The sequence below is a fragment of the Diadema setosum genome, chromosome 1, assembly GCF_964275005.1.
Source record: "Diadema setosum chromosome 1, eeDiaSeto1, whole genome shotgun sequence".
NCBI lineage: Eukaryota > Metazoa > Echinodermata > Echinoidea > Diadematoida > Diadematidae > Diadema > Diadema setosum.
Genome location: NC_092685.1, coordinates 18,501,676 through 18,526,986, shown reverse-complemented (window position 1 = coordinate 18,526,986; position 25,311 = coordinate 18,501,676). Strand labels below are relative to the sequence as shown.

At 39.2% G+C, this 25,311-nt stretch overlaps 1 protein-coding gene across 1 annotated transcript in view; it reads left to right on the top strand.

The window, feature by feature from the left end:
• The window catches only part of LOC140227854 (neurexin-1-like), a 115,722-nt gene that overhangs the window by 21,955 nt on the left and 68,456 nt on the right, over positions 1 to 25,311 (top strand). Inside the window, exons 2-3 of the mRNA XM_072308248.1 lie at positions 8,858 to 9,162; positions 17,960 to 18,124. Of these exons, the coding sequence (XP_072164349.1) occupies positions 8,858 to 9,162; positions 17,960 to 18,124 (470 nt within the window). The remainder of the gene's footprint in view (positions 1 to 8,857; positions 9,163 to 17,959; positions 18,125 to 25,311) is intronic.

Sequence of the window (25,311 nt, the reverse complement as noted above, 5' to 3'; positions counted from 1 at the left end):
AATGATGTCGAGCGCTTGACATTTTACGGGCAAACAAGCAGAGTTTGAATTCTGAATAGCTTACGACTTGATGGCAATTGTGTTCAGTTGGAAGATTCACAAAAGGGGAGGTAGCCGAGGCATCCTTTGTATTAAAGGACATCAAGCGCACATTAATGATCAGGGCGCTGTAATCATGTGAATGGGCAGAAAAAAAAATATCCAATAGTATTTTAGCATATAGAACTAAATTCAAATTCAGAATTAGATATGAATTAGATTATCATTGCAAATCTCGATGGGAAGGAATCATTTTGTCTTGACGTTTTCCTTTAGTGAAAGGCATCATCTTGAATACATGGTGTCAAGTTTTTACTTTTTGAATATTCAGGTGGTTGGACTAGTTTGTTCATTGAAGGAAGAAGAATTAAAAAAAAAGTAAAGTGAACTGACAAGAATGGGTCTAGAATTGCAGGATATTATCGGAGAGAGCACGTGTGTTTTTGCTATTATTCCATTCAGATGTTACAATTGACAGCATAAACCCTCAAAATTAAACAGAGATAATCATCTTTTTTTTTTGAGAGCACCAATTCTTGTAGCCCTGTGGAGTCTATGTGTCGCTCTATGTTTCCGTGCACCTTGCAAGACTGCATCGCATTCACACCCGCAGAAAGTAAAACATGGCAGACTTTCCGGGATGAAATCCTGAGGGTTTGCTTTCTTTCCATCACACTACATTGCATTCTCGTCTTGAGATGAAGGTGACGAGGGAACTAATGATGATGAAGAAGAAGAAGAAGGAAGAGGAGGAGGAGGAGGAGGAGGAGGAGAAGAAGGGGAAAGAGGGAAAAAACTTTACCAAGACTTCAGATGTTGCCTGCTTGTGTTCATGGCTGGCTTATATAAGGGTTAATGACCTTCATGTGAAAGCTACTTTTACCTTTAAATTTTTGTGTGTGTTATTTTAGTGGATGCTTTACATCAGAGACACATATATTTAGTTTCAGAGTATATTACTTCCTGAATGGGATGTTGAAAAAGAAAACATTCTTAATAGAGTCCATTTCATTTCTCTTGTATGTACCCTTGGTGTTTTCATGTTGCACTAACATTACATTTTTTCATGCATTTAACAATGTCAGACAGGAGGATGATCATTACAGTAATGTGTGTAAGTGCTTTTGTCATTTTGAGATGAAAGCAGCATTTTTCATCATTCAAATTCTCCCATGGTTCTCAAGGATAAAAGCTTGTTTTTTAGCCCCAAATTTCAGTGAAGTGGTTTTTCTCCCCATTTTTCCCAGTCAAGATGGCCATACTTTCACAATGTAAATATTGCCAGAAAGCATTTCATGCACAAGTTGCACACGGGGGGCCCCAGCCTATCAATCCTGATGGCAGGATTGCCTCGCCTTAATCTTTCTACTGTTTTACGTTCTCTTCAAGTGGGGGTGCGTCCCGTAGCTTTTGTTTTCACAGTCAAACGCCAGGAGCTCCCGCGAACCAAGTATTGATTTATCTCAGCATTCCGACACTCGCGAGGCTGGAGCGCGGATGAGGCTAAGAGCTTTGCCCGCCAGTTTTGATGATGCCATGTGCTCGTCTTCATTTGACATCTGGATTTTTTTTTTGCCCCTTCTCCCTCACGATCAGAGACAAAAAAAAAAGAAAAAGTAAGAGAAAAAGATGGGGTCATTGTGGAGATGGTATCTTTCAAGTGTGCAAAGACTTCCAAAAACTAGCGACTGATAACCCCTCAGATAAAACACACGCAAGTCAAATTATTTTGAATGAAAAAGATTCAATTTTTACCCCACCACATTAGAAATGAACAGAAGAAAGAGGGGGGGGGGGATTGGGGGAAAATTATGAACAGTGAGAATGGGCAGTTAAGTCCATTCAAGACTCTTTCAGATGGTGCTTACAGAAATCTTATAACATTTGTTAGAGAGAAAAAAAAATATTTGTAACATTAATCAAGGCTCCTTAACTCTTATCACACTCTTTAGTGCAATTCTATGTACTTACAAACTATATATGATTTGAGAAAAGTCGCACATAATACAATTTCTAAGGTACCCTAGGTCCTAAGTCACTGACAGATTTTCCCTTTCCTGTGAATTGGTGGTGTGGAAGGACAGCATCCTGTTACTATGGCAACATAACACTGGAGCAGCAAAAATTATGGAAGATGCAATATTTTCGCTCTTAAGTGACCTAAGAGCTCATCTGAAATGTCTGGAGCCACAATCATATCATCAATTTCATAGTAATATGGCTGTTGATATGGAAACATAGTGATACACAAAATAGTTGATAAGAAAAGTGCTGATTCCTTCCAAACAACTAGCTTAAAAGCTTGTTGAATAGTGTTCAGTTTTGTAAATATGTGGCCATTTAGTATTTTGAGGTCACGTTCATGTCAAATTTGTATCATTTCCATGACAACATCTGCATACATTATTAACAAGTTCTCCTACCAACCCCCTCCCCCTAAATAAAGAATGGGCAGTTGTACCCAGATTGAGTTGTTGATTTTCCCCTCATTTCCCTTTCAGAGTATGAGTCTTGACAGCATCGCAGATAGGAATTAGACTCCATGGAACTTTTTGTGATAACATCATGTAATTGACCGAGCTGTATGTGATTGGGCCTGTTGAACCATTTCTAGTGTATGCAGTGAAATCTTTCAATACTTAGATAAACCAGTACTTCCATTACAATATGTTACTTGCTTAACAAGTTCACCTGTGTAGATTTCTATGCATGCTTTCTTTTTTTGTTCTGATTCCATGAGCACCCAATCATGCAGTCTTATGTGAAGCTGCTACGTCATCATCCTTGTTCACTGTGATTTGTTATAAATTTTATAAACATTCTTATTCCTTATCACAAACACTATAAATTCTGTAATTTTGTACCCAGTATCACCACTTTATAGATGTTTAAATGCAAAAATCTGACAATCATCTGAAGTTCTTCTTTGACTACCAAAATTTAGCGCCTAATATACTGTACGAGCTGAAATTTTCGCGTACAGATATTTTCGCGAATTGCTACTAGGAGGACATTTTCACGTGTTGTTAATTTCGCGGTTGCGAGGTCTAACTGTACTTATCTATTCGCACGTTGTTATTTTCGCAATTCAAAGGCGATTCGCGAAATTCGCGAAAATAAAACCACCGTGAAAATTTCGGCTTGTAAAGTAATGAAAGAGGTGACAACTTGTGTAAGTGTATAGGTCATAGCACAAAGATAGAAACGTGTTTTGTTTCATTCCATCCTATTTGGTGCAGTGTCAAATGCTGGGTGGTCAGAGCGGTGTATGCCTGTTTTTCCTTTTCTCCCATGTTCTTCTTTTTGTTTTAAATCTCTGTAGAAGAGACAGTATGTGCAAAAGATTTTTTTTTAATTCATCATGACCTTTTCTTGCCAGCTCAATTAATATGGCATTAGCTGTCATAAATTATAATTTGCCATATCCGTGCGTGATGATTAGTCGATACAACAAGAGCTGTTGAACTCTTATTACCTGAAAATAAAAGGACCCAGCTCCATTCATTAGTTATCTTTTTCAATCATTTTTGCCAAGCCTGATTTCTGATTGATTTTTTAGCAGCATGCATAAAATTGTTGAATGGCTTTGATAAATGCATCCACTCAAACTGGCTTATGGTTTTATGCAGTGTCTACAATCTTTCCGTTCATTAATCTATTTCATAGTGTCGGAATGTATAGGGAGGGTGACTCACTGTCACACTAATTCATATCTTGAAAAAGACAAGAAACATTGTACGTCAGAGGCATTACTATGTAGATAGCAAACAGAGAAACTCAAATGCTCTAGTTTTGTGTATCATATTCATCATTTAAAAAGCTTCTCTAACTCCCTCCTTTTTTTTTGACAGTTGGAACTGTGAGCATTCTGTCACATATATGGCAACCAATTACTTTTCACACAACATGACTCATGTGATTTCTCACTCACATTTCATGTTTGCTACATTCATTTTGAAGAAAAAAAAAAGAAGAAGCTTGAAGAAGACCTGTGGCGTCATCTGTATTTGGAGGGGTAGCAAATTATGCTGAGCCATATTATTTTTCATTTTTCAAGCACATGAGAACTGCTATTAGTTCTAGAGTGCAAGGAATGTTGCCGGGAAACAGCCAGGCAGACAAAGAAAGAAATAGAGAAAGAAAGAAATGCATGATAACTGATTTCTTGCTCTGTATTTATACTAGTACACTACATATTTGTGGCCATTAACCCTGCCTGTGCGAGGGACTTGGAACATGGGCATAGAACGTTATCTATTTCTATGCCAATTGTCTCTTAATGCTCACAATGGGTTAATAATGTATCTAAAGTCTTGAGCATAAAAATGGGTGCTTGTTATTAAAGTGCAGTTGATCACAAATGGCAGACGGCTGCATTAAGGGACTGGGAACTGGTGCTTAAAAGATGCTTATTTTGTCTTTCTTTCCTCTTTTTTTTTTTTTTCTCTGGGTAATATGGTAAGACATTCTGTGATGAGTCGTCAGTGTAATCTGGTCTTCTTACATACGGTATGCACACGCACACATGCCACGCAGAAACATACTTCCTTCCCACATACACACACACACACACACACACACACACACAAAGAACATCATGCACATACACACCTACACACTGGTATCTGCTGACATGATCACGTTAAACTTGTCATTACAATGTAATATCCACTGAGGCTATCCGTGACTTTGATTCATAAGAAGTGCAATCTACCTCTTCCATCAGCGAAGGGGGTGTGATGTGCACCTCTTCTGTATCATAGAGGTCATTCACAGTGAAGTTGAAAGTAATCCAGATATCATCAAAGATTTGAAGAGTTTCAGTGCAAAAACAGATAAATGCCATTTTCAAAGTTTCTTAATTGAGGCCATCATCAAATAGAAAAAAATTAGATTTTGTCAATGATACTGCACCAGCTACATAACAATAAATGTTTTTGAAGATATCATTACAATTATCATATATATTTTCTTTTGTTGTTGTTGTCGTTTTTTTTTTAGCAGCTTCAATCTCGAATATCTGAAGTTAATGAGAATGGATAGTCTGGTTTGTTGCATTTAAACTCTGCATATGTTTTTATAATCATTTGTGCAAAATTGCTAGGCGTCATTTTGTAACATTTACAGGGATCTATTTTTCAGATTTTTCCTTGTAAAATTAGTCCTGTGACAGACACTCGGGGAAAGAATTGCTTGACACATATATATATATATATATCATCGACGGGGGAGAAAAAAAACAGAGGAGGTGACAATTTCTTTGACTTTCTGAGGCACAAAGATTTATAGGGAAGGAGGCTGTGGAGAGAAGGAGGAAACGAGGAAAATTGTCAATACTTAGTTATAAAAGAGGTGTGTAAAAACCGTGAGGCGTATCTTCTGGTTGATCCCGCAGGCGGAGTGGGGAAAGGTCGCGTAAAGTCGGCGCCAAGTATGGAGGGCTGTGATTTTATTTTCCGTCACTCGCCCAGCCGTGGCAGTAAACTCGTCGCAGTTCGCCTTATTTTGTTAGTCTTTTCTCTCTTCGTTCTTTTATTTTTTTTTTCCGTCTTCACGGGATGCGACTGCATTGCAATGAATAATGCATGAGAGTAGAGGGGAAGGAGGAGAAGTTGAGCCTCCAGATGATGGAAGCGAATATGGGAACGATAATCAAACGCAGAATTTCTCGAGATCTCTCGGGTTGGAAGGTCCCCTTCCTGATCTATAATGCGTGTTGGAAGCTGCTAGCAGTACGTCATGGAATACGTCCATGTTTCTTGTTTTGTGACTTTTTACACTTGTATTTTCCATTTTATCAAACAGCGAATTTTCTTCATTTTTTTTTGGGGGGGGGGGAAGGGGGAGGAGGGTCAAATGCTTTTCAATGTGTGCTCACACAGCATTTCCTTGAAAGTGTTGTGAGAAACATTGCTGAAAGAAGCAGGATATTGGATGTCAAAAGTCAAACGAATACTTGACAACAGTTATTGCTTTTGGCTGAGATAATTTATTTTCAAACAAAATGGTCAATAATACAAGTTCCCACATGAATTCATAATGACTCTGTGCAGTAAATGAAAACAATATCATACAGTTAGATAATGTAGCTCAAAAGTTATGATTTTTATATTTGCTCAAAAATCTTATGTTCTGTATCTTAACTACTTCTTGCCTGAGTTATAAATATTCAAGAAATGTGTTGGTGAATGAAACTGTTCAGCTTTTCAAAAGCTTGTCGATCAAGTTGTAGCACAGCAGCATGCATACACACAAGCAAGCTTTTCATTTGTGCATTACTATGGATGATGGGTGAATGCAATGATGGTGATCACTGAACATTCGCCATGAATGACTAGCATGGCTGCAAAGTAGACAAACACGGCTCGGCTGTGGCTCTGTATTGGTCTGTGACCACTGTCGACAGGTTAAAATCAACTATGGTAAACAAAATTGGTGGTTGCTGGCCACTTTAGACAGGTGGCTGCTATACACAGGGTCTTTAACATGGCTTTTCTCACATGGGAATTTTTCAGTGGCTGCATACAGCAGGTGGCCACAAATGGCAGGTGACCACTATAGACACGTGGCCACTAACAAGGCAGTTTTTACTGTATTTTTTGTCTTTTAAAATAATGAATGATTCTGTAGTGATTTCAAGAAGAAAATCTTCATGTAAACAGAATCGATACTCTACGTTTGAGGTTGATATACAGAAACAAGAAAACAAAATAAGGAAATATAAGTTGTAGGATTAAGTTTTAGGATTAAAATTTCATTCATTCCATCTAAAATTGCCAAAGAGAAAGGCCCAAGGAATGCCCAGCAAGTCCCCAGAGTTGCACAAACCTCCATGAAATGAAAAGCAGTGCCCCTAAACAATTTAATTGGGAAATTAAGTATGTGCATACAGAGTTGGGGGGGGGGGGGAAGATACGTTCACATCTACCAGAGGAGTATCTCGTGGCAGTCATCCGAGCCTACCAAAATGTATACACAAGTTGGTTCGGATATTTTCTATTCATGAGAGGTGCTTGGCAGGGAGTGATTTCCGTCTGCTGCCAGCCGTTTTTTACCAAGCTGCGTCCCATCCAAGATGGATGATGAGACCAAACATAGGGGAGGAAAGATCTTTTTTTTTTTTGGGGGGGGGGGGGCTGTCTTCCCGGGATCTCAAAATACCACAAGCTCTCTTATAATGCATGCCTGATCCTTTCTGTGTTTAGACCTTTCAGTCAGACAAGCGCAGTTGGAACAGGTGCTTTTTCTTTCTGTTGGTATGATACTAAAAGTTTGTCTGTTTCTGCGTTTGTCTGTTTTCCGTAGTGCTGGTTGCTGCATGTATTGCAGCTTTCTTTCTTTTTTTTTTGCACAAAAATGGCATTAGTCTTTTGTTGATCAGATGAATTCCAGATTAGAACCATCTCATATAATATGTATGATCAGATGAATTCCAGATTAGAACCATCTCATGTAATATGTATAGATATGTTTAGATATTCTGTGAGTTGAAGGGGTGGGTATAGTTTTGGTTGAGCTGGGGATTCGGATTTTTAAGTTTTTGTGAGATAATTAGAAACCACTTATTTGAAAGATTAAAGCGCATACAATTCCTGGAGAATTGAAAAGTTTGTGTGATTGAAATCAGTTGTGGAATAGCTGAGATATAAAAAACAAAGTGACCCTAATAACAGAGGCTCCTCACTTTTTGTTAGGACCACTTTGTTTTACTTTGTTTTTGAATATATCAGCCATTTCAAAACCAATTTTCATCAAATAGATATGTAATTCCTCGAATTGTATGCTCTTTAATATGTCATCTTACTATCTCACACAAAGTTAAAATTTGAATCCCCATCTCAACCAAAGCTATACCATCCCTCTTATAGTCCAAGCTCCCATTGTACTGGCAAACTGCATGGTGTTGACATCACAGGCTGAAAAGAGAAGGGCTGTCAGTGGGTTGCAAAAATGTAGGGGCAAATATGCCCTTGATTTGATCACATGACAAAGCTTTCTAAATCATCAATGTCTTCTTGTCAGTGTACTGTGTACTAGTCAGGACTGTTGTTGTTGTTGTTGGGGTTTTATTTTACACCAATTGAAATGGATTGTCTCTATGTGGAAGTCTTTTTTCATGCATGCCAGCGCTTCCAAAGTGCAGTCAGTCACTCTCTATGAGGTGTGCCATGAATATGTTATGACAGAGCCAAATCTGAGCCCGTCCACAAGTCTGTGATTTCTCATAGCTGCCCTGCCTTGTTGGCTGCTGATGTCTTGACATCTGGAAGGGCGAACCACAAACAGAATTTAAAAAAACAAAACAAAACAAACAAAAACAGAGATAGAGAGAGAGTGGGAAGGTTACGTGGACAGGAACAGAGATAGACATACTGACAGATTAAAAACGGCGACAAATACAGAAGACTGGGCGAGGATGTATTTGTGAAAAGTTTTTGTGTTTTGTTGACATTCAATTCTCTTTTGGCCCATCATCAATTTCACATAGTTTGTCACTGATATATATTTTTATTCTATGTTCCCTCCTTACGTCCTATTTTCAGCCCTCTGTTTGTTCTTGATAATTTGTCGAACCGCCATTGAGCTGCTACCCGCTTACTTTCCCTCCTCTTCTGCCCTTTATTATATGCATGTGTTCCATCTATATGTTGCATGTGTATGGAACATGAATTCATTCATACCTTTTATTCAGAAAGTATTGTAGCTTAATCACAAGTGGTATGGGTGCAGAAAGATTAAACCTGTACAATGTTAATGTCAAGTATCCTGACTCTTTTTTCTGTTTTTTTTTTTGTGTGTGTCGTTCAATGATCAACAGTGAAACAATCGACATCCGCCACATTTGAGGGCAACGAGTACATCTCCTATTCCCTGCACAAAAGGAAAATCAGCAGCACGCGGGACGAGACCATGTTTGAGTTTCGCACCATCCGGCCGACGGGACTGATCCTCTCCGTCGGGGAGCACTCCGACTTCATCTATGCGGCGATGAACCACGGCAAGGTGGAAGTCGCGGTCAACGTCGGCTCCGGGGAGTTCCGCCAGCTGATCAGCCCGCTGAAGCCGAACGGTTTCATCGACAATACCTGGCACAAAGTTCGCATCACCAGAGAAAACTGGGAGGTAATAGCATAGCTGGCTCGTATTGATTCATTTCTGTCGTATCAGAAATTTGTTTGGTGATTTTTATGAATTTCTTTGCTTTTCTTCTGTTTTTGTTTGTGTACATGATGCTCAATCAGAATAGTGTTGTGTTTGTAGTTATGCTCAACTTGCTCTTTGAGGAATTGCAAACATTCATTTTCATTCCCTTTGGGATGTAGAAATGATATTAGTTTAATGATGCAGGCGCTGTCGAAGGATATTTTTGCCTGACCAGAATGAAAACAGACGTTAATCTCACAACTTCAGGAGAAAAAAAATTGCAGACTTTGGAATATAAAATTGAAAGAAATGATCCAGCATGGTGAAAGAATATAGCTGCAATAGATTATTTAGAAAACAAATATCAATTCCATTGCACTCTGTGTGCCGCACCAGCGATAGTGCCAAACAATTTCACAACTTTCTGATAAACAAATCCTCTATTGTGATATTGTAGCAAATGAAATAATGATTTACTAATTAGTTAGTTTCAACACTGTAGCTAGAAGACTAATTAAGACAAATTAATAATTTATGGAAAGAACATTATGGAGGGGCTAAAAATAAGCATGGCCTATAATTTTTGGATGTGAAGTACCATACTGTGAAATGAAATGAAGAAATGCAAAACAAATGTTAAGACAAAACATGATCTTAAATCTTACCAGACAATGCAAAAAAGAAAATAGATTCATTTTGACACATTTGGAAGAGCATTTGTTTTGTTATCAAACAGATAAGAGTAATGATGATACAAAACTCATCTTCCAAATTGTCTTTAAACAATTGCCCTTTTTACCATGCTCCCTAGATGTTCACATGGGGGAAAAAAGTAAAAGAAAGTTAGGATTGAACGTTGTTGAGCGATAAGCTTGATTGTGATTATAATCTATGCACATTGAAATTTGAAAGAATGATAATTTGTGTGGTTATTGCAAGGGTCATTTCTTTCATGTTTTGTAGATTTTGATTGAAAGATGAGGTTTCAAAACCAACATTTAGATCATCATGGATCATTTTGAATGTCAGTGAATAGAATTTGAAGTAGGTTTATCTTAACTGATGCTATCTAGTTCTATTTTTTGTGTTTGGGAACTTTGACCATGTTTGCCATCAGCATCTGTGGAATTTCTGCATATTATTGTAGCATACAACATGTGTATATTTCAGTTCTCCCCTTCACTGCTGCTCTGGCGGGTCTAGGGCAATTACCCCCTGGGCAATTGCCCCGGACCCTTCCCCTGTCCCTAATCCTAATCCTAATCCTGAAACTAATCCTAACCATAACCCAAACTCCTAACACTAAACCTAACCTTAACCCTAATCTTAACGCTAACCTTACCATTAACCAGTATTTAGCCGGGGGGTAATTGCCGTCTGGGGGTAATTGCCCGGATACGTGCTCTGGCAATACCCCTGTGGTGAGTTGAAACACATGAAAAAGAATCTGATATTATATTGTGTATTGTAGAATAACATATCTTAGGGAGATGAGAAATAGGATATCGGAATAAAAAAGGCATTTCCTACTGGGTATTAAATGAATAAAGAAGATCAATACGTAAACAGCAGATAGAATAACAACATGCGCAATCTAAAATCTCCAGAGAATCCCTTGAGCGTTGATTGGTTGTTTTTTTTTTTTTTGTCATTGCTATTTGAAACATGAGATCAAAAGATGGCAGAGAAAGGGAGGGATGAGAGAAAGAAAAGAATCATTGGCATGGAACCAGTCATGATAGGGACCATTAACTATCACTGGCTGAAGCCGAGCGTGACTGATGCTACCCACTCTTGTGCATAGCAAATGAACACAGGACACACTTCTTTCAACAAGTCAGGCTTCTTGTTTTGTTTTGTTTTTTTGTATGTTTTTGTTTTTTATTCATCGTAATCTCATAGAAAAGACATGAAAATATCATATATATATACCTGGCAGGCATGAATGTGAATAGAACTGATGGATAGTACTCTAAGATACAGGGTATTTATAGGAGTGCCTTACTTTGGTCCAACCATGCGTTGTTGATGGACATTACCCTACTGAAGACGTAAGTAGAAGTCAGTAAAAAAACAAAGATTGGTTTTGAATAGACTCAAACCCAGTTACAATTCAAAATCAAGCAGAGAATATTTCACCGGTGACACTCGCCTAGAAGCAAACCTCCCCAAAGGTGAGACTTGTCTAAAATAAAAAATAAATGAAGCATTGATGTGGTAATGAAGCGTTTTGTAACATCCAATAAAGTAATGTTTATATGCTGCATGTTAGCATTCATCACAGCCAGACTTATCGTCTGCGGACAGGGGGCTACAACAGAGGTTGAAAAGTGAGCTGCTATGTGCAAACCTGACAATAGTGATTATGTACGTGTATGTGTGTATGAGGCCTTTCTCAACACGTTACACAGGAATCAGTCCTTCGCATTGTGATTTCTGTTGTTAGCAGATGAGGCCAAGTAGCATGTGCTTAGATTGCTAATGTTCAGGTCTTCCATTGACAGATATTTCTTTCTTTTTAACCCTGGGCATTGCACATATGGGATAGTATGCCCTGTGTTGACTCCAAGTATGTGTTTTCCATTTACTACAACTTTTTAAAGGGTAATGAAACTGAAATATGCATGTGGATTGAGTGAATGCAGCAATATTCGTAGATCACATCGGTGAAGATTGAGGAAAATCAGACAATCCGTTTCAAGGTTACAGATTTTTAAAGAAGAATTCCGCAGATTCAATTTTTCACTTGTTACTGATGTAAAAGGTAAGAGTATTCCCCCTGATTTCCAAATGCGTTAAGTCAAGTGCTCTTTCATTATGCTAGAGAAGTGAAAATATGTTGAATTTTCCTTATATTTTCTTCAAATCATTGTTCATACAAAACACCACAAAGTGTTGTCTTCTTGTCCAGTGAATGGGTGCACCAAAACTCTAAAAATTCAACTTTTGAACAGATTGTATGATTTTCCTCAAAATTCACTGGTATGTTTGACTATTTAAATATTGATGCATTCCCTTAATTCACATCTATATGTGGGTTTCATGTTCCTTATAGTCCACAAAGTATCAGCAAGGCCAAAGCCCAAATTGTTCAGCAGTGTTTGTGCATGGTATAGGAAGGTTTTGATTACAAGATTGTCTTAATTTTCTCCAAATGATTGTCAAACTACTGTAAGAATTTGGAAGTTACAAAAGAAAAGCAGCATCACACACAGGCTTTCAGGTCCAGTGTGCAGTATGAACACTTCTTTTGCAGCTGTGCACTCTGGCCATGAGGTCTCGTTTTATATTCATCGGTCTCACTGTAGTTATTGTAATGAGCATTTCGTTCTCGAGAAATAGTCTGAAAGATGATCTTGCCGTATCTCCCCAGACATCCTCTGGCACGAGCCATTGCAGTGAAATCAATTATTCTCCTTTTCTGCCAGGAATCTGCCTAAAAGGGAATGTCTTTGCTTTAAGACAGATGAGCTTTAAAAAAAAAAATGATGATCAGATATCAGCAACAACTAATATCTCATTCTGCACCACTGAATAAAAGGAAGCAGTGATGAAAAAGAGGACAAAATTAGTCTGTGTTGCAAATCAGAGCCTGAAACAACAGCCACAAGGTGATAGGCTGGTGGGAGTAAGAGGACGAGAACTAAATGAAATTTTGGCTGTCAGTTTAATTGGCCGTCTTCCCGTGGCAAGATTAGAAACCATGCTATCGCTGCGAGTAATTGAAATTTATCCATCCCGCCATTGTTTTATCGAGTGACCGTGTGCAATACACCTGTGAACACATCTGTAAGCAGGTACAAAACATTGCATCTCATTTGGATTTATTTGGCTTATTCTGATCTAACTCTATCATCTCCTTTAGGGAAAAAAGACATCTTTTTAAAGTGAAATGAAGGAATATCATGCTTTATGTTATTTATCTATTTAATTTTTTTTTTTTTTTGGGGGGGGATGCGTGCTTGATATGATTCATAGTGGTATTGATTTGGAAACTATGACTAAGCAAATAAGGAACTCATTATGTATATATCAGCCAGTAGCAAGGAATGTGGTAGTCAATTTTGCATTTGTATTAAACATCAAGGCCCTACTTGTACAAAGAATAAAAAAAACCTAAAAATGGCATTTGTTGAAATGCTCCCATGTGAGTCAAATTTTACGTGTAATAGTAATATCAGATTTTCCTTGGGGAAATCAGTTTTCATATATGTATATATATATATATATATATATATATATATACATACACATATATGCTGTATATGACAGTGCAAAAAAAAATATGTATATATATATATATATATATATATATATATATATATATATATATATATATATATGGGAAATTACCAAAATTGATAGAGTAACACAATTATTTCAGTAATCTATCAAAATTGTAGATGTAAACTTGTGGCTGGAATATGATGTGTAATCAAAGTATGTGATCAATTAATCTAAACAAGTGCAGTTGTGTAAAATGAAAGCAGTTGCACACATTTACCATATCAGGAATTGATGTGAAAATTCAGAGGAGTAATGAAGAAGGTCCACACCTTTGCATGCCATTCAATTATTGAAAACAGCCCTATATAAGTTACTTAGCAATTATATCTTTTTTTTTCAGCAATATTCGTGATTGCTTTATGCCTGTAATGCCTAAACATGTCCAGGAGGCTGTGTTTGTTGACTTACTAGCCGTCAAATCTTCAAAAGTTTTCACAGATCCATGACTTTTCTTTTGCCTTTTACAAAAAATCAATATTTTTCTCTGTCATGAGCATTTTACTGCTAAACAGTTATTGTTGATTTCAAGATTGATTTAATATTAATTACAAGCAAGCTGAACCTTGTGCACAACTTACCAGAGGACTGTGAATTCTGTTCATAGCATACTGCACTGTACTTTACATTTTAGCGCACTTAGAATGATATGTGTGATATATCACATACAAGCCATCTGATTATGAAATGGAGACATATGTACATGTAAAAGCCGATTACTGGATGCGAATATTAATGGGAGAAAAAAAAAATGTCAGACTTTGGTGCTTAATAGCAGGAATTGCAAGGGCTCATATTTGGCTATCAATCACAGATTTTAATCTCTCAGTATATCAACATTATTCAAGAAGCATGCTTTGCCCAGTTTAAATAGCTTCATACTCTCCCTCTTTCCGTCGGAAGTTGAGCGACACTGAACACGGGGGTGTCGCTGCAAGCTTGAGTACTCGCTCAAATTGCTGTGGCCTTCGGGAGATAATTTCCCGCAGAATAATGTGCCGTATGAAAAAGAAAAAGTCTTGAGTGCTTGGGTATGCTATCTCACTATCATTTCAAAAACAAAATGCTGATTGCAGCAAGCTGGGGCAGAGGAAGCAAGTGCAAAAGCCTTATCCATACCTCCAGGCAAATATTCCACACAGCTTATTTCAGTTGAATATTAATGAATGTTGTGCAGGAGGGAATTTTTTTTTCCTTAATCACATCAGTTTAAGTATTGATTTTATTCAAATCTTGTTCTGGCAATAACAACATCAAATAATGAATACTAATTGAGGGTATCTTTTCATTTACTGTGGAATATTGCTTACAGGTAGAGTGCATACTTTCCTAAATTTCTCAGCCTATGCCTCTTTGACAATGTTGAAGCATACATTTTCTACCTATGTTTGCCCGGCACTGGTCCGATGGTCCCTGACCAGTAAAAATCACTGTCTGACTAGTAACTTTTTCAGGAATGGACCAGTAAAAAATGGAAAACTTAGTACCTACAGGTCTGACAGACATGTTGGACCAGTAGAAAGAATAGGTTAGTGTGCAGCCCTGATTAAAGCGTATGTTGTATAGGCTACAACATCACCATAGTTTGGTTTCATGCTTTTGAATGAGGAAGTACACCACTGCCACTGGCTTCATTTTGTAAATATGCTACATGTTACACTCAAATTGATCCATATATAATAATTATAGGTGAGGCTAAAATTGCTTCTTCACTATTAGTCCATGGGCCAAGAGCCGAAAAATGGGTTGTTGGTACCACCCGAGGTGGCAAAACCTTTTTGGTGTCATTTTGTTTGTCGGACATAGATACGCTTATCAAGCTATGATAGCATTTCCAAATGAGTAGCTTAGTCATAATAAATGAATTTTTAACCAATTTGGTCTCGTTTTTATATCCCTATACTTCTGAATCGAAACTAACCGCTATACAAATACGAGCACTGCCTTCTGTATGTCCACAGGTGTTCTGTTGTAAACGCGGTGCGCTTAGTCTTTATTCAAGGCAGCGAAGGGAATATCCAAAGGGTTATGATGTCCACAGCTGTCACGCGGTGCGCTTAGTCTTTATCTAGAACAATGTACCGTTATCATATCTAAAGTTCCTAATAAAAGGGATTATCTATACTGTTTTTATACCACCCTCTCAACAAATACATCAGTTTTAAACAAGAATCAATCTGTTCATTTACAACATTATTAATTTTAATGTATTGTAGTGTACCGGTACATTGTTTTTGCATAATCTTTCATTGTTGGATGGAAATAAAGCGACATTGGCGTGGTATTAGCGTTTTCAACGTAGCGTTTTCACCGGAAAATGATAAATAATTGAAAAATACGCTAAAATTCACGAGAAATTGCTTTTTTGTTGTTGTTGTTTTTAGATAAAGGGATATACACTGTATCATAAGCTTTGGATATTCCCTTCGCCGTCTTGAATATTAGACTAAGCGCTGTGGACATCATAACCCTTGGATATTCCCTTCGCTGCCTTGAATAAAGACTAAACGCACCGCGTTTACAACAAAACACCTGTGAACATACCGAAGACAGTGCTCTTCTTTGTATAGCGGTTGGTCTCGATTCAGAAGTACAGGGATATAACAACGAAACCAAATTGGTTTAAAATTCATTTACTATGACTAAGCTACTCATTTGGAAATGCTATCATAGCTTGATAAGCATATCTATGCCCGACAAACAAAATGACACCAAAAAGGTATTGCCACCTCAGATGGTACCAATATCTGGCCTGGCCCATGGACTATATGCCAAGTTATAGAATGCACTATAAACTGTCAATGAACCAGAATTATTCAAGCAGTGATGACATTAAGAATGCAATTATTTTTCCTGCATGCATAAAACTCCACATATTGGAAGTAGAAAAGCCATAAAGCGCCACAATGCAATACTGTTGATTGAATCCTTGAGTAGCAGCCACCTGCACGCTAGACTTAAGTAGAATGTTGTTCACCAGGGAATAATGTATTTCCACTTGAAATGTTCTCAAGCAATTATATTCTGCAGCTTTCAAACTTGTAATCACAACTTATCATTTTTTTTTTGCAGTGATCTTTTTTAAATATGACTTGATTAAATGATTTTAATGTTTGTTTGTTGTTGTGTTTTTTGCACATTTGGAGAAGGAAACAAAAATAAATGCAATGTATTGGAATGTTGTCCAGGAAATAAAGCTACAGTGGAATGTTATATGAAGCATACAATCCCCACCTGACCAGAACCACACACTTCATACTTACTGTCTGTAAGAATCACTTGTAGTAGTTGTTGTTGTTGTTTTTACCTTTCCCCGTTTTGATTTCTCCTGTATTCTATATGATAGTTAACTAAGAGCAGTCTGGAATACTCAAAAATATAACAGTCATCCACCATTCAAATCTACTTCAGATTGAATTTATGTTCACTCACTGTAAATAATGCCATACAGAGAGGCTTTGGGAATGTTGCCTGTTCACTTGAGCAAGCACTGATTCAAGATGTTTTATTTCTTTTGAGAAAAAAAACCCCAATTTGTTTTGTTTCATTCATAATCTTTCATTTATTCATAATCAAATGTACAAGGATTCAGCTATTGCAAGTCATACTCCATGAGTTTCTAAACCTTCATCTTTTTATTGGGATTTTTTTCATTATTGTTTTTGTTCATGTATGCTTGAGTAACAAAAACCACAAGATTTGCCAAGAATGTGTGTCACTGAATTGATGTGATGTCTTATAGTCAAGCTTGTGGAAAAATTTCAACCAGTGCACTTTTATATCACTCTTTTGAGATAGGATCATATGTTACAATGTCACAGACTTCTGTCATTTTTGTTATCTTTGTTGTTGTTATTCTTTTTAAGCTGTAATGATTATCTTATTTACCAGATACTGTGTGTTTAGGTAGACAGTGCAGTGATGTTGAAATACTTGAATCAATATAATTGTACTATACTTGAATTTATTCAGGGATTATAAGTTCAAAAGAACAGTTTGTCTCTGTGGATTGACGGTTGAATATGTCATAAGAGTTGAAGGAAGGAGACCCTTTGAGAACTCAACTCAAGATGACCCATCCAGCTACTTCTCTCAGCTGAACTGTTCAGCTGGCATTGGAAGCAAACTAATAACCCCTATCAATCTATTATAGCCTCCTCCTCAAGAACGCAGTCACATCGGGTCGGTCGGTGGGGATGTAAGCAGCTGATATGCCGTCGTCGTAGAGGAGTGCAACCGGAGTTTGTGGGTATCCCAAACTGCATCCCCCCTCTCACAAACCCCCCTTTGCTGAATGCCAGCTCACATAATGAGATGGGTACACCAGCTGTGCTATCAAGAGGTAGTTCTGATGGCTTTACCGACCCGCTCCTGACACTGCGAATTCGCCCTGACATCTCATTCTTCCACTCCCCGCGCTCTTTCTCAAAACTCATTTTCAAAAATAAAACTGATCTCTTGTCTCTCTTCCCCCCCCCCCCCACCCCCACAGGTGACGGTTCGGGTTGATGAAAGCATCCGGGCACAAGGGCGGTCAGAGGGGGACTTCATGCTCCTTACCGCATCCAGAGAGTTTCTGGTAGGGGGCGCTCCCGACCCTCGGACGGCCCCAGGATACAGGGAAGTGGAAGAAAACTTCCATGGAAACCTGCGAGATGTAAGTAGCTATACATACATCAATTATAATCCTTCTCCAGATGCAGGTTTTTTGTTTGTTTGTTCGTTTTTTTCCATGTTGCAAGCCTTTCCCATTTCCAATCAAATCTCCATCCGTAAATGGTTATTTAATTGGTATCAGAGGATCATATGATTCGACTGCATCCCACTTTGGGGAATTTCTGACGAAATATATGCAAGATTTGATTTTCATGAGCTTGTGTCTTTCTTGTTCAAGCCCTACTAAGTTGTATGGATCATCATGTGAAGAGGATATCTTGTGTCACATTAAGTAGGCCTCAAATTCAGTACTGTCTTTTTTAATGCATTAAGAGTTGTGAGAAATGAAGCACTTTGAAGTGTTCCAAGTAATTACTCACTATTGGCTTAGAAGTTGATGGTGGAAATGGTCATTAGATAGCATGCTGGATTTTTTTTTTCACTGAACAATGAACAATATTCCAATCACAATTGAACCTCAGAATTGGATTTAGAAACATTTATTTCAGTCCTTTACTGGTGTGTAGGATATACATGTATTAACACGAAGCAGCAAAAGACACACAACAATATTACTTTTGAAAAACTCCTTTTCTCTTCAAGACATTTAGGTACTCTGATCTTTGTACATATATTTTTTCTTTTCTGCAATGATTGCCTCTTGCTGTTATCAATTGAGAGGCTTTTGTAAATATGTTAACAACCTCTAGAAAGAAAGTTTGTGACAATTTTGAAAGACAGATTTGGATAAATATTCACATTCATAACATTTCTGAAATCCACATCATTTAGATTGTGCCTTGCAAGCCACCTGAAGTTGTTGTTCATCATTGACATGGACTTGATAGAAGTTTGATGAATTCAAAAAGTGCCACAAAATTGATGTGATCGCATCGGTTGACCATCTGACAAACTTGATTGTGAATCATTCATTTTCATTGGCTTTTGTCACATCTAGTAACATTTGAATCTGACTTGTAATACTTTTAACTCATATTTTTTAGTTTGACATGAAAAGGCATATGAACAGCCATAACACATTCACCTTCCATGACAGTTTGAACATCACAGTTAGTACACCAGAATTCAATCATGGATAAAGGAATGTGATCTTTCCTATGCTTGCGTGCCGAGACTAATTAACGAAAAAAATCAGGTCATGACCCAAGCAATTGCTCACTCGATTTCACGCTTGAACGTCAGGATGAAATTTTCCCGATCAATGACCCTGAAGATGAACTAGCAATGTGCCTTGGATTTCAATACTGTGGTGCTACCCAGCTTGCACAGGATGACAGTCTGTCATTTATGAACAGCAGTATATGAGGCATCTATCGATTAATTCTGCAGGATGACGGGGCTGCTATTGACATTACATCATTAAAATGAATATGTATCTTAAAGAACAATCCTGCCAAAAATAGTCCCTTTGCACATTCAGACATACAACTACATGGTGATACGATACAGTCAGCGGCACCTGAAAAATTATGTTCACGTGATGGATCGTTCTGTCTGTGAAAGGGTATTGCTCTTGTGCTGAAGTCTATTGAATTACCAAGGATGTTAGTGACAGTTTGCTTTTATAGTTGTACCCATGAAAAGTTTGTATTGATATATTTCATGGGCATTTTGTACCAGGTTTGTATTCTAATCTCAACACCCTCACACTTCTCATCTCTGCCTAGGCACTGATGACATTAATTTGTGTTAAAGGGATGGTACAGTTTTAGTTGAGGGAGGGCTTCAGATTTTGATTCTTTTTGCGAGATAACTAGAAACCAATGATGAAATATTAAAGGGCATACAATTCTAAGAGGAATTCAAAGTTTATTTGATGAAAATTGGTTTTGAAACAGCTGAGATATCCAAAAACAGATTAAAACAAAGTGATCCTCATAAAAGTTTGGTCAATCCTTTTATTAGGACCTTTTTTGTTTTTGGATATCTCCGCCATTTCAAAGGCGATTTTCATCGAATAAACTTTGAATTCCTCTTTATTAGAATTGTATGTACATATTTCATGAGAGGTTTCTCATTATCTCACAAAAAAGTTGGAAACCTGAAGCTTCATCTCAACCAAAACTATACCATCCTTTTGAAGATGCTTGCAGGCTTCTTCAGCAGCTCTAATTCAATTGCCAAAGTTTAGTTTCCTCATGTGTTATCTGGAGATTAACCAGAATCTAAGTCTCTTAGGACCACCATACTCAAATACTGTGCATCTCATACACAGAACAGATTGCAGTCGATCGTGACAGAGTCAATAGAAAAAGATAGACATCCAGCGCTCCACATGTTATTAAGTTCAGTGGTACACACGCGTGTTGTTGTTCCATTTCTGCAAGAGTGCGCATATGCCGCGCATTATGATAAAATTTGACCCCTCCGTTTTGCTTCGCTGCAGTTGTCAAAATTACCCCACTTTCTGCTTGGTCTGTTTCCCTGCTTTCATTTTCCTCAGTCTTCAGCTCCAAATCAATTGGGTAATTGTGCGCTGGCTAATATAGTACTGATGCATGCTCCCTCACAAGTTGATTTGTGAGGAGTGTCATGTATTCCTGTCTTCTTCCTGCCATGGCAAATAGGAGCCAGATGAATATGTCTCCTGTCAGTCTCTACCAGTCTTCTTTCTTAATTCTTTTTCTCTCCCCCTCCTCCTCCTTCTCCTCCTCCTTCTCTTCCTCCTTCTCTTCCTCCTTCTCTTCCTCCTCCTCCTCCTTCTCCTCTTCCTCCTCTTCCTCCTCCTCCTCCTCTTCCTCCTCTTCCTCCTCCTCCTGCTCTTCCTCCTCCTCTTCCTCCTCCTCCTCCTCCTCTTCCTCCTCCTCCTCCTCCTCCTCCTCCTCCTCCTCTTCCTCCTCCTCCTCCTCCTCTTCCTCCTCCTCCTCCTTCTCTTCTTCCTCCTCCTCCTCCTCCTCCTCCTCCTCTTCCTCCTCCTCCTCCTCTTCCTCCTCCTCCTCCTCTTCCCCCTCCTCCTCCTCTTCCTCCTCCTCCTCTTCCTCCTCCTCCTCCTCTTCCTCCTTTTCCTCTTCCTCTTCCTCCTCCTTCACCTCCTCCTCCTCCTCCTCCCCCTCCTCCTCCTCCTCCTCCTTCTCTTCCTCCTACTCCTCCTCCTCCTCTTCCTCTTCCTCTTCCTCTTCTTCCTCCTCCTCCTCCTCCTCCTCCTCCTCCTCCTTCTCCTCCCCCTCCTCCTCCTCCTCCTCATCCTCCTTATCCTCTTCCCCTCCTCCTCCTCTCCCTCTGTGAGTCAACTTTCTCTATACCTCCACCACTCTCTGGATCTTGCTCTTTCTCTCATTCTACCAGTGTCACAAATGTACACACAAGTAGTTATGTACATGTATCAAGGCTATATGCATGGTTGTTTTAATGTGTATGTACACAGGGTGACCAGATTAATGGAGAACATTCTATATGATATAGATATAGTACATACAGGCTGACCAGATCAGTGGAGAATTTTCTACAGGGTATACAATGTAGCTACAGTACATGTATGCATGTGACAGGAAATACATAATAGCTCACTCAATCTAGAATGATTTAACCCATTCCAGAAAATTCTAGGAAGTGCTGGCTGAGTGAGGCACTGCCCTTGTAACCCAATGTGATTGGTAGTTAATTTTGGCAATGATGTTATGCACATATTAGGCAGTGAGTCATCCAGGATTCCTGGAATTTGGACTTGCTAGTATGTTCAGGTATGTAGCCCCAGGTTGGAGAAAATTACAGAATGTACTAGAAAGGGGTGAATGAATATATAAGCCGGAGAAATTCTGAGGTAGGCAGAGTACCCAACACCTCTGCTCTGAGAGTTACGTCACTTCTGGCTCTGAAGCGACTTGTTATAGTCAGTCCTGTGTTACCTGCTGACCTGCTATACAAACTGTGTTTGTGGAGATAAGGCCTGGGAGACATTTTGCCTGCTGACATTTTGCCTGCAGAGAATTAATTTGCCTACGTTGGAGATAGACTCCATATTTTAGTGTCAACGGACATTATTACGGCAAAGCTGTTGACGGGCTGGTTTCTTTGCTGGACATTATAAAGTGAATCATCATTCAACGCATCAACTGGACGTGGTCGTCATAACGTTTGGATTTTGCGCGTTTCGCCGTGGACATACACCTTGTTTATCGTGGACTTTACCCTGGATTTATAAAGTGGATTATTGCAACCAGTGCCTTTGGAGTTACGTCGGAGGAACCATTCATCGGTGCGTCAAGGATCATTCATCGGTGCATCGAACATCGTATCTGGACACTGTCAAAGGATTACTTGCTTTCAAATTTGGCTGTAAGTGATTTCACTACCGATTTATAATTGTTTTATTGATCATTATTGTACTGATGTGAAACCGATAACGAGTCTGTACCCACAATATCACTGTTAATAAACCGCCTGAACATTAGTTGATTGTTTTTTTTTGTGCGATCATTCTCAGAGTGATTTTGGTCGTAACAAAATTGGGGGCTTGTCCGGGAAGTGAATTTAAAGCCAAAACTTAGAATTTGGAACGTTCCGGAATCCAGAATATTGGTACAGACAGAATACCAGTTGAGTTGATTGTTCAATTGTACATTGTGTGTAATACATGTGACAATGTCAATCAGTACAATGGATGTTCAGGCATTTGTTCAGAGGACAGATTTGTCCCTCAAAGATTTGCAAAGGTTACGCAAATGTGATTTGACTGCTATTGCACAGCATTTAAATGTAGGTGTTCCACAAGGTGTAAGAAAGGCAGAAATTCTTGACTTGGTAGCTGGTCACATGGAGCTCAAAGAAGAAATTGACACTCCAGATCGAGCTCAAATTTCCGATCAAACACGGCTTGAGCTTGCTCGATTGGAACTAGAGAAAGAAAAGATGAGATTAGAAATGGAAAGAGAGAGGGATAGAGAACGAAGAGAAGTGGAAAGAGAAATTGAAATGAAGAAAATTGAAGTGGAGCAACAACTGAAATTGCGTGAGATGGAATTGACTCATGCACAGACTGTTGGAAATCGTGAAAGGGCTCCCCCTGAATTTGATTTGGCCAAGAACATTCGATTGGTGCCAAAGTTTGAAGAAAACAGAGTTGATGCATATTTTGTGTCATTTGAGAAGGTGGCTGACAGTTTGAACTGGCCACAGGAATTTTGGCCCATGCTCCTTCAAAGTGTGTTTGTCGGCAAAGCAGCCGATGTGTACTCATCTCTCTCCGAAGAGCAATCACGTGACTATGCTACAGTCAAGAAGGCAGTGTTGAATGCTTATGAGTTGGTGCCAGAGGCATACAGACACAAGTTCAGAAATTCGTACCGCAAACCAGGCCAGACACATGTTGAGTTTGCTCGTGAAAAAGAAATGATGTTTGATAGGTGGTACAGATCCCTGAAAGTGGATCAGGATTTTGATAACCTACGTGAGGTTGTTCTTTTGGAAGAATTCAAAAAGAGTGTTGCTTTCAGTGTGAGGTCGCATTTGGATGATCACAAAGTGACCAGTTTGCATAAAGCAGCCTTGATGGCTGATGAGTATGAGCTGACCCACAGAAATGACAACAGACCACCTTTCAGGAATTTCTCTGGAAATAAGAGAGACAAAAATCAGTCGAGCAACCAACAGAATGCTGGTTCAGGAATGTTGTCGGCACCACAGCCTCAATCTGACAAAGGGTCCAGTACAAGTGCAAATGTCATCAGATGTTTTCATTGTCACAAGAAAGGGCACATAAAGTCGCAATGTTGGAAGTTGCAAAATGGTGCAACGAAGGAGGTGGGATTTGTCATGTCAAAAAGTGTCCTACCCGAAAATAGTGTCCCTTTCAGTGAAACACAGGCCATTGAAAGTCAATCTCCCAAATTCAAAGATAGGCTGAAGCAGGTGGATGAGAGCTATCGTAGCTTTTTGTTTGATGGTGAAGTGACCCCATGTACTTCTGGTGAGGCAGGTAAACCAGTAGTCATCCTGCGGGATACGGGGGCCTCTCAGTCGTTGATGGTGGATGGTGGTATGACTTTTCCACCAGATAGTGCAGTGAATGCAAAAGTCTTGATTCAGACTGTTGATGGCAGTTATATGTCAGTACCACTGTATAGAGTGGATTTGAAGTGTGACCTAGTTTCTGGTCCTGTCACTGTTGGAGTTGTTCCTGAGTTGCCCATGGTAGGCATTGACTTCTTGTTGGGGAATGACTTGGCTGGGGATAAGGTGGTTGCGTCTCCAGTTGTTTCGGATAAACCAGTGGTGGTTGCTGAAACTGAGCAGTTGCAGGAGGAGTTTCCTGGGATTTTCCCAGATTGTGTTGTGACTAGGTCTCAGGCTCGTAGAGCTGTTCAAGATGATGCGGACTCTGTTGATGTGGAGGAGAATTCCGGTGTTTGGTTGGCAGAAACCTTTTTCAAGGATTTGAACGATGGGGTTGCTGTATTAGGCTCCGAGGCTAACAGTGATGGGCTGTTTAGCAAGTCTTCCTTGGTTGAAGCACAGCAGGCAGACTCTGAGTTAAAAGGCTTGTCTCAGACGGCGTGTTCTGAGGCTGAGGCTGAAAAGGTCCCTGAGTGCTATTATGTCAAAGATGGCATTTTGATGAGGAAGTGGAGACCTCCCCATAGGCCAGCTGATGAGGATTGGACGGTGGTCCGTCAAGTTGTTGTCCCTCCTAGTTACCGCGGTGAGATTTTGAGGATTGCTCACGAGTTACCTGTTGGCGGCCATTTAGGCGTCAGAAAGACAAAGGATCGGATCATGAGGCATTTCTATTGGCCAGGGTTGAATGTGGATGTGGCTGAGATTTGCAAGACTTGTCACACATGTCAGGTGGCTGGTAAACCACAGCATTCAGTGAAGCCGGCGCCATTGATTCCGATACCTGCGTTTGATGAACCATTCAGTCGGGTTCTAGTCGACTGTGTTGGACCTTTGCCTAGGACTAGGTCGGGTCATAAGTACCTCTTGACAATCATGGATATGTCTACACGGTTCCCAGAGGCTATCCCATTGCGAAATATCACTGCTAAGACTGTGGTAGATGCTCTAGTGCAGTTTTTCACTAGGTATGGGTTGCCCAAGGAAGTGCAGTCTGACCAAGGGTCAAATTTCATGTCAGGCATATTTCAAGAGGTGATGTATCGTTTGGGTGTGAAGCAGCTGAAGTCATCAGCTTATCATCCCCAATCCCAAGGTGCGTTGGAGCGCTACCAC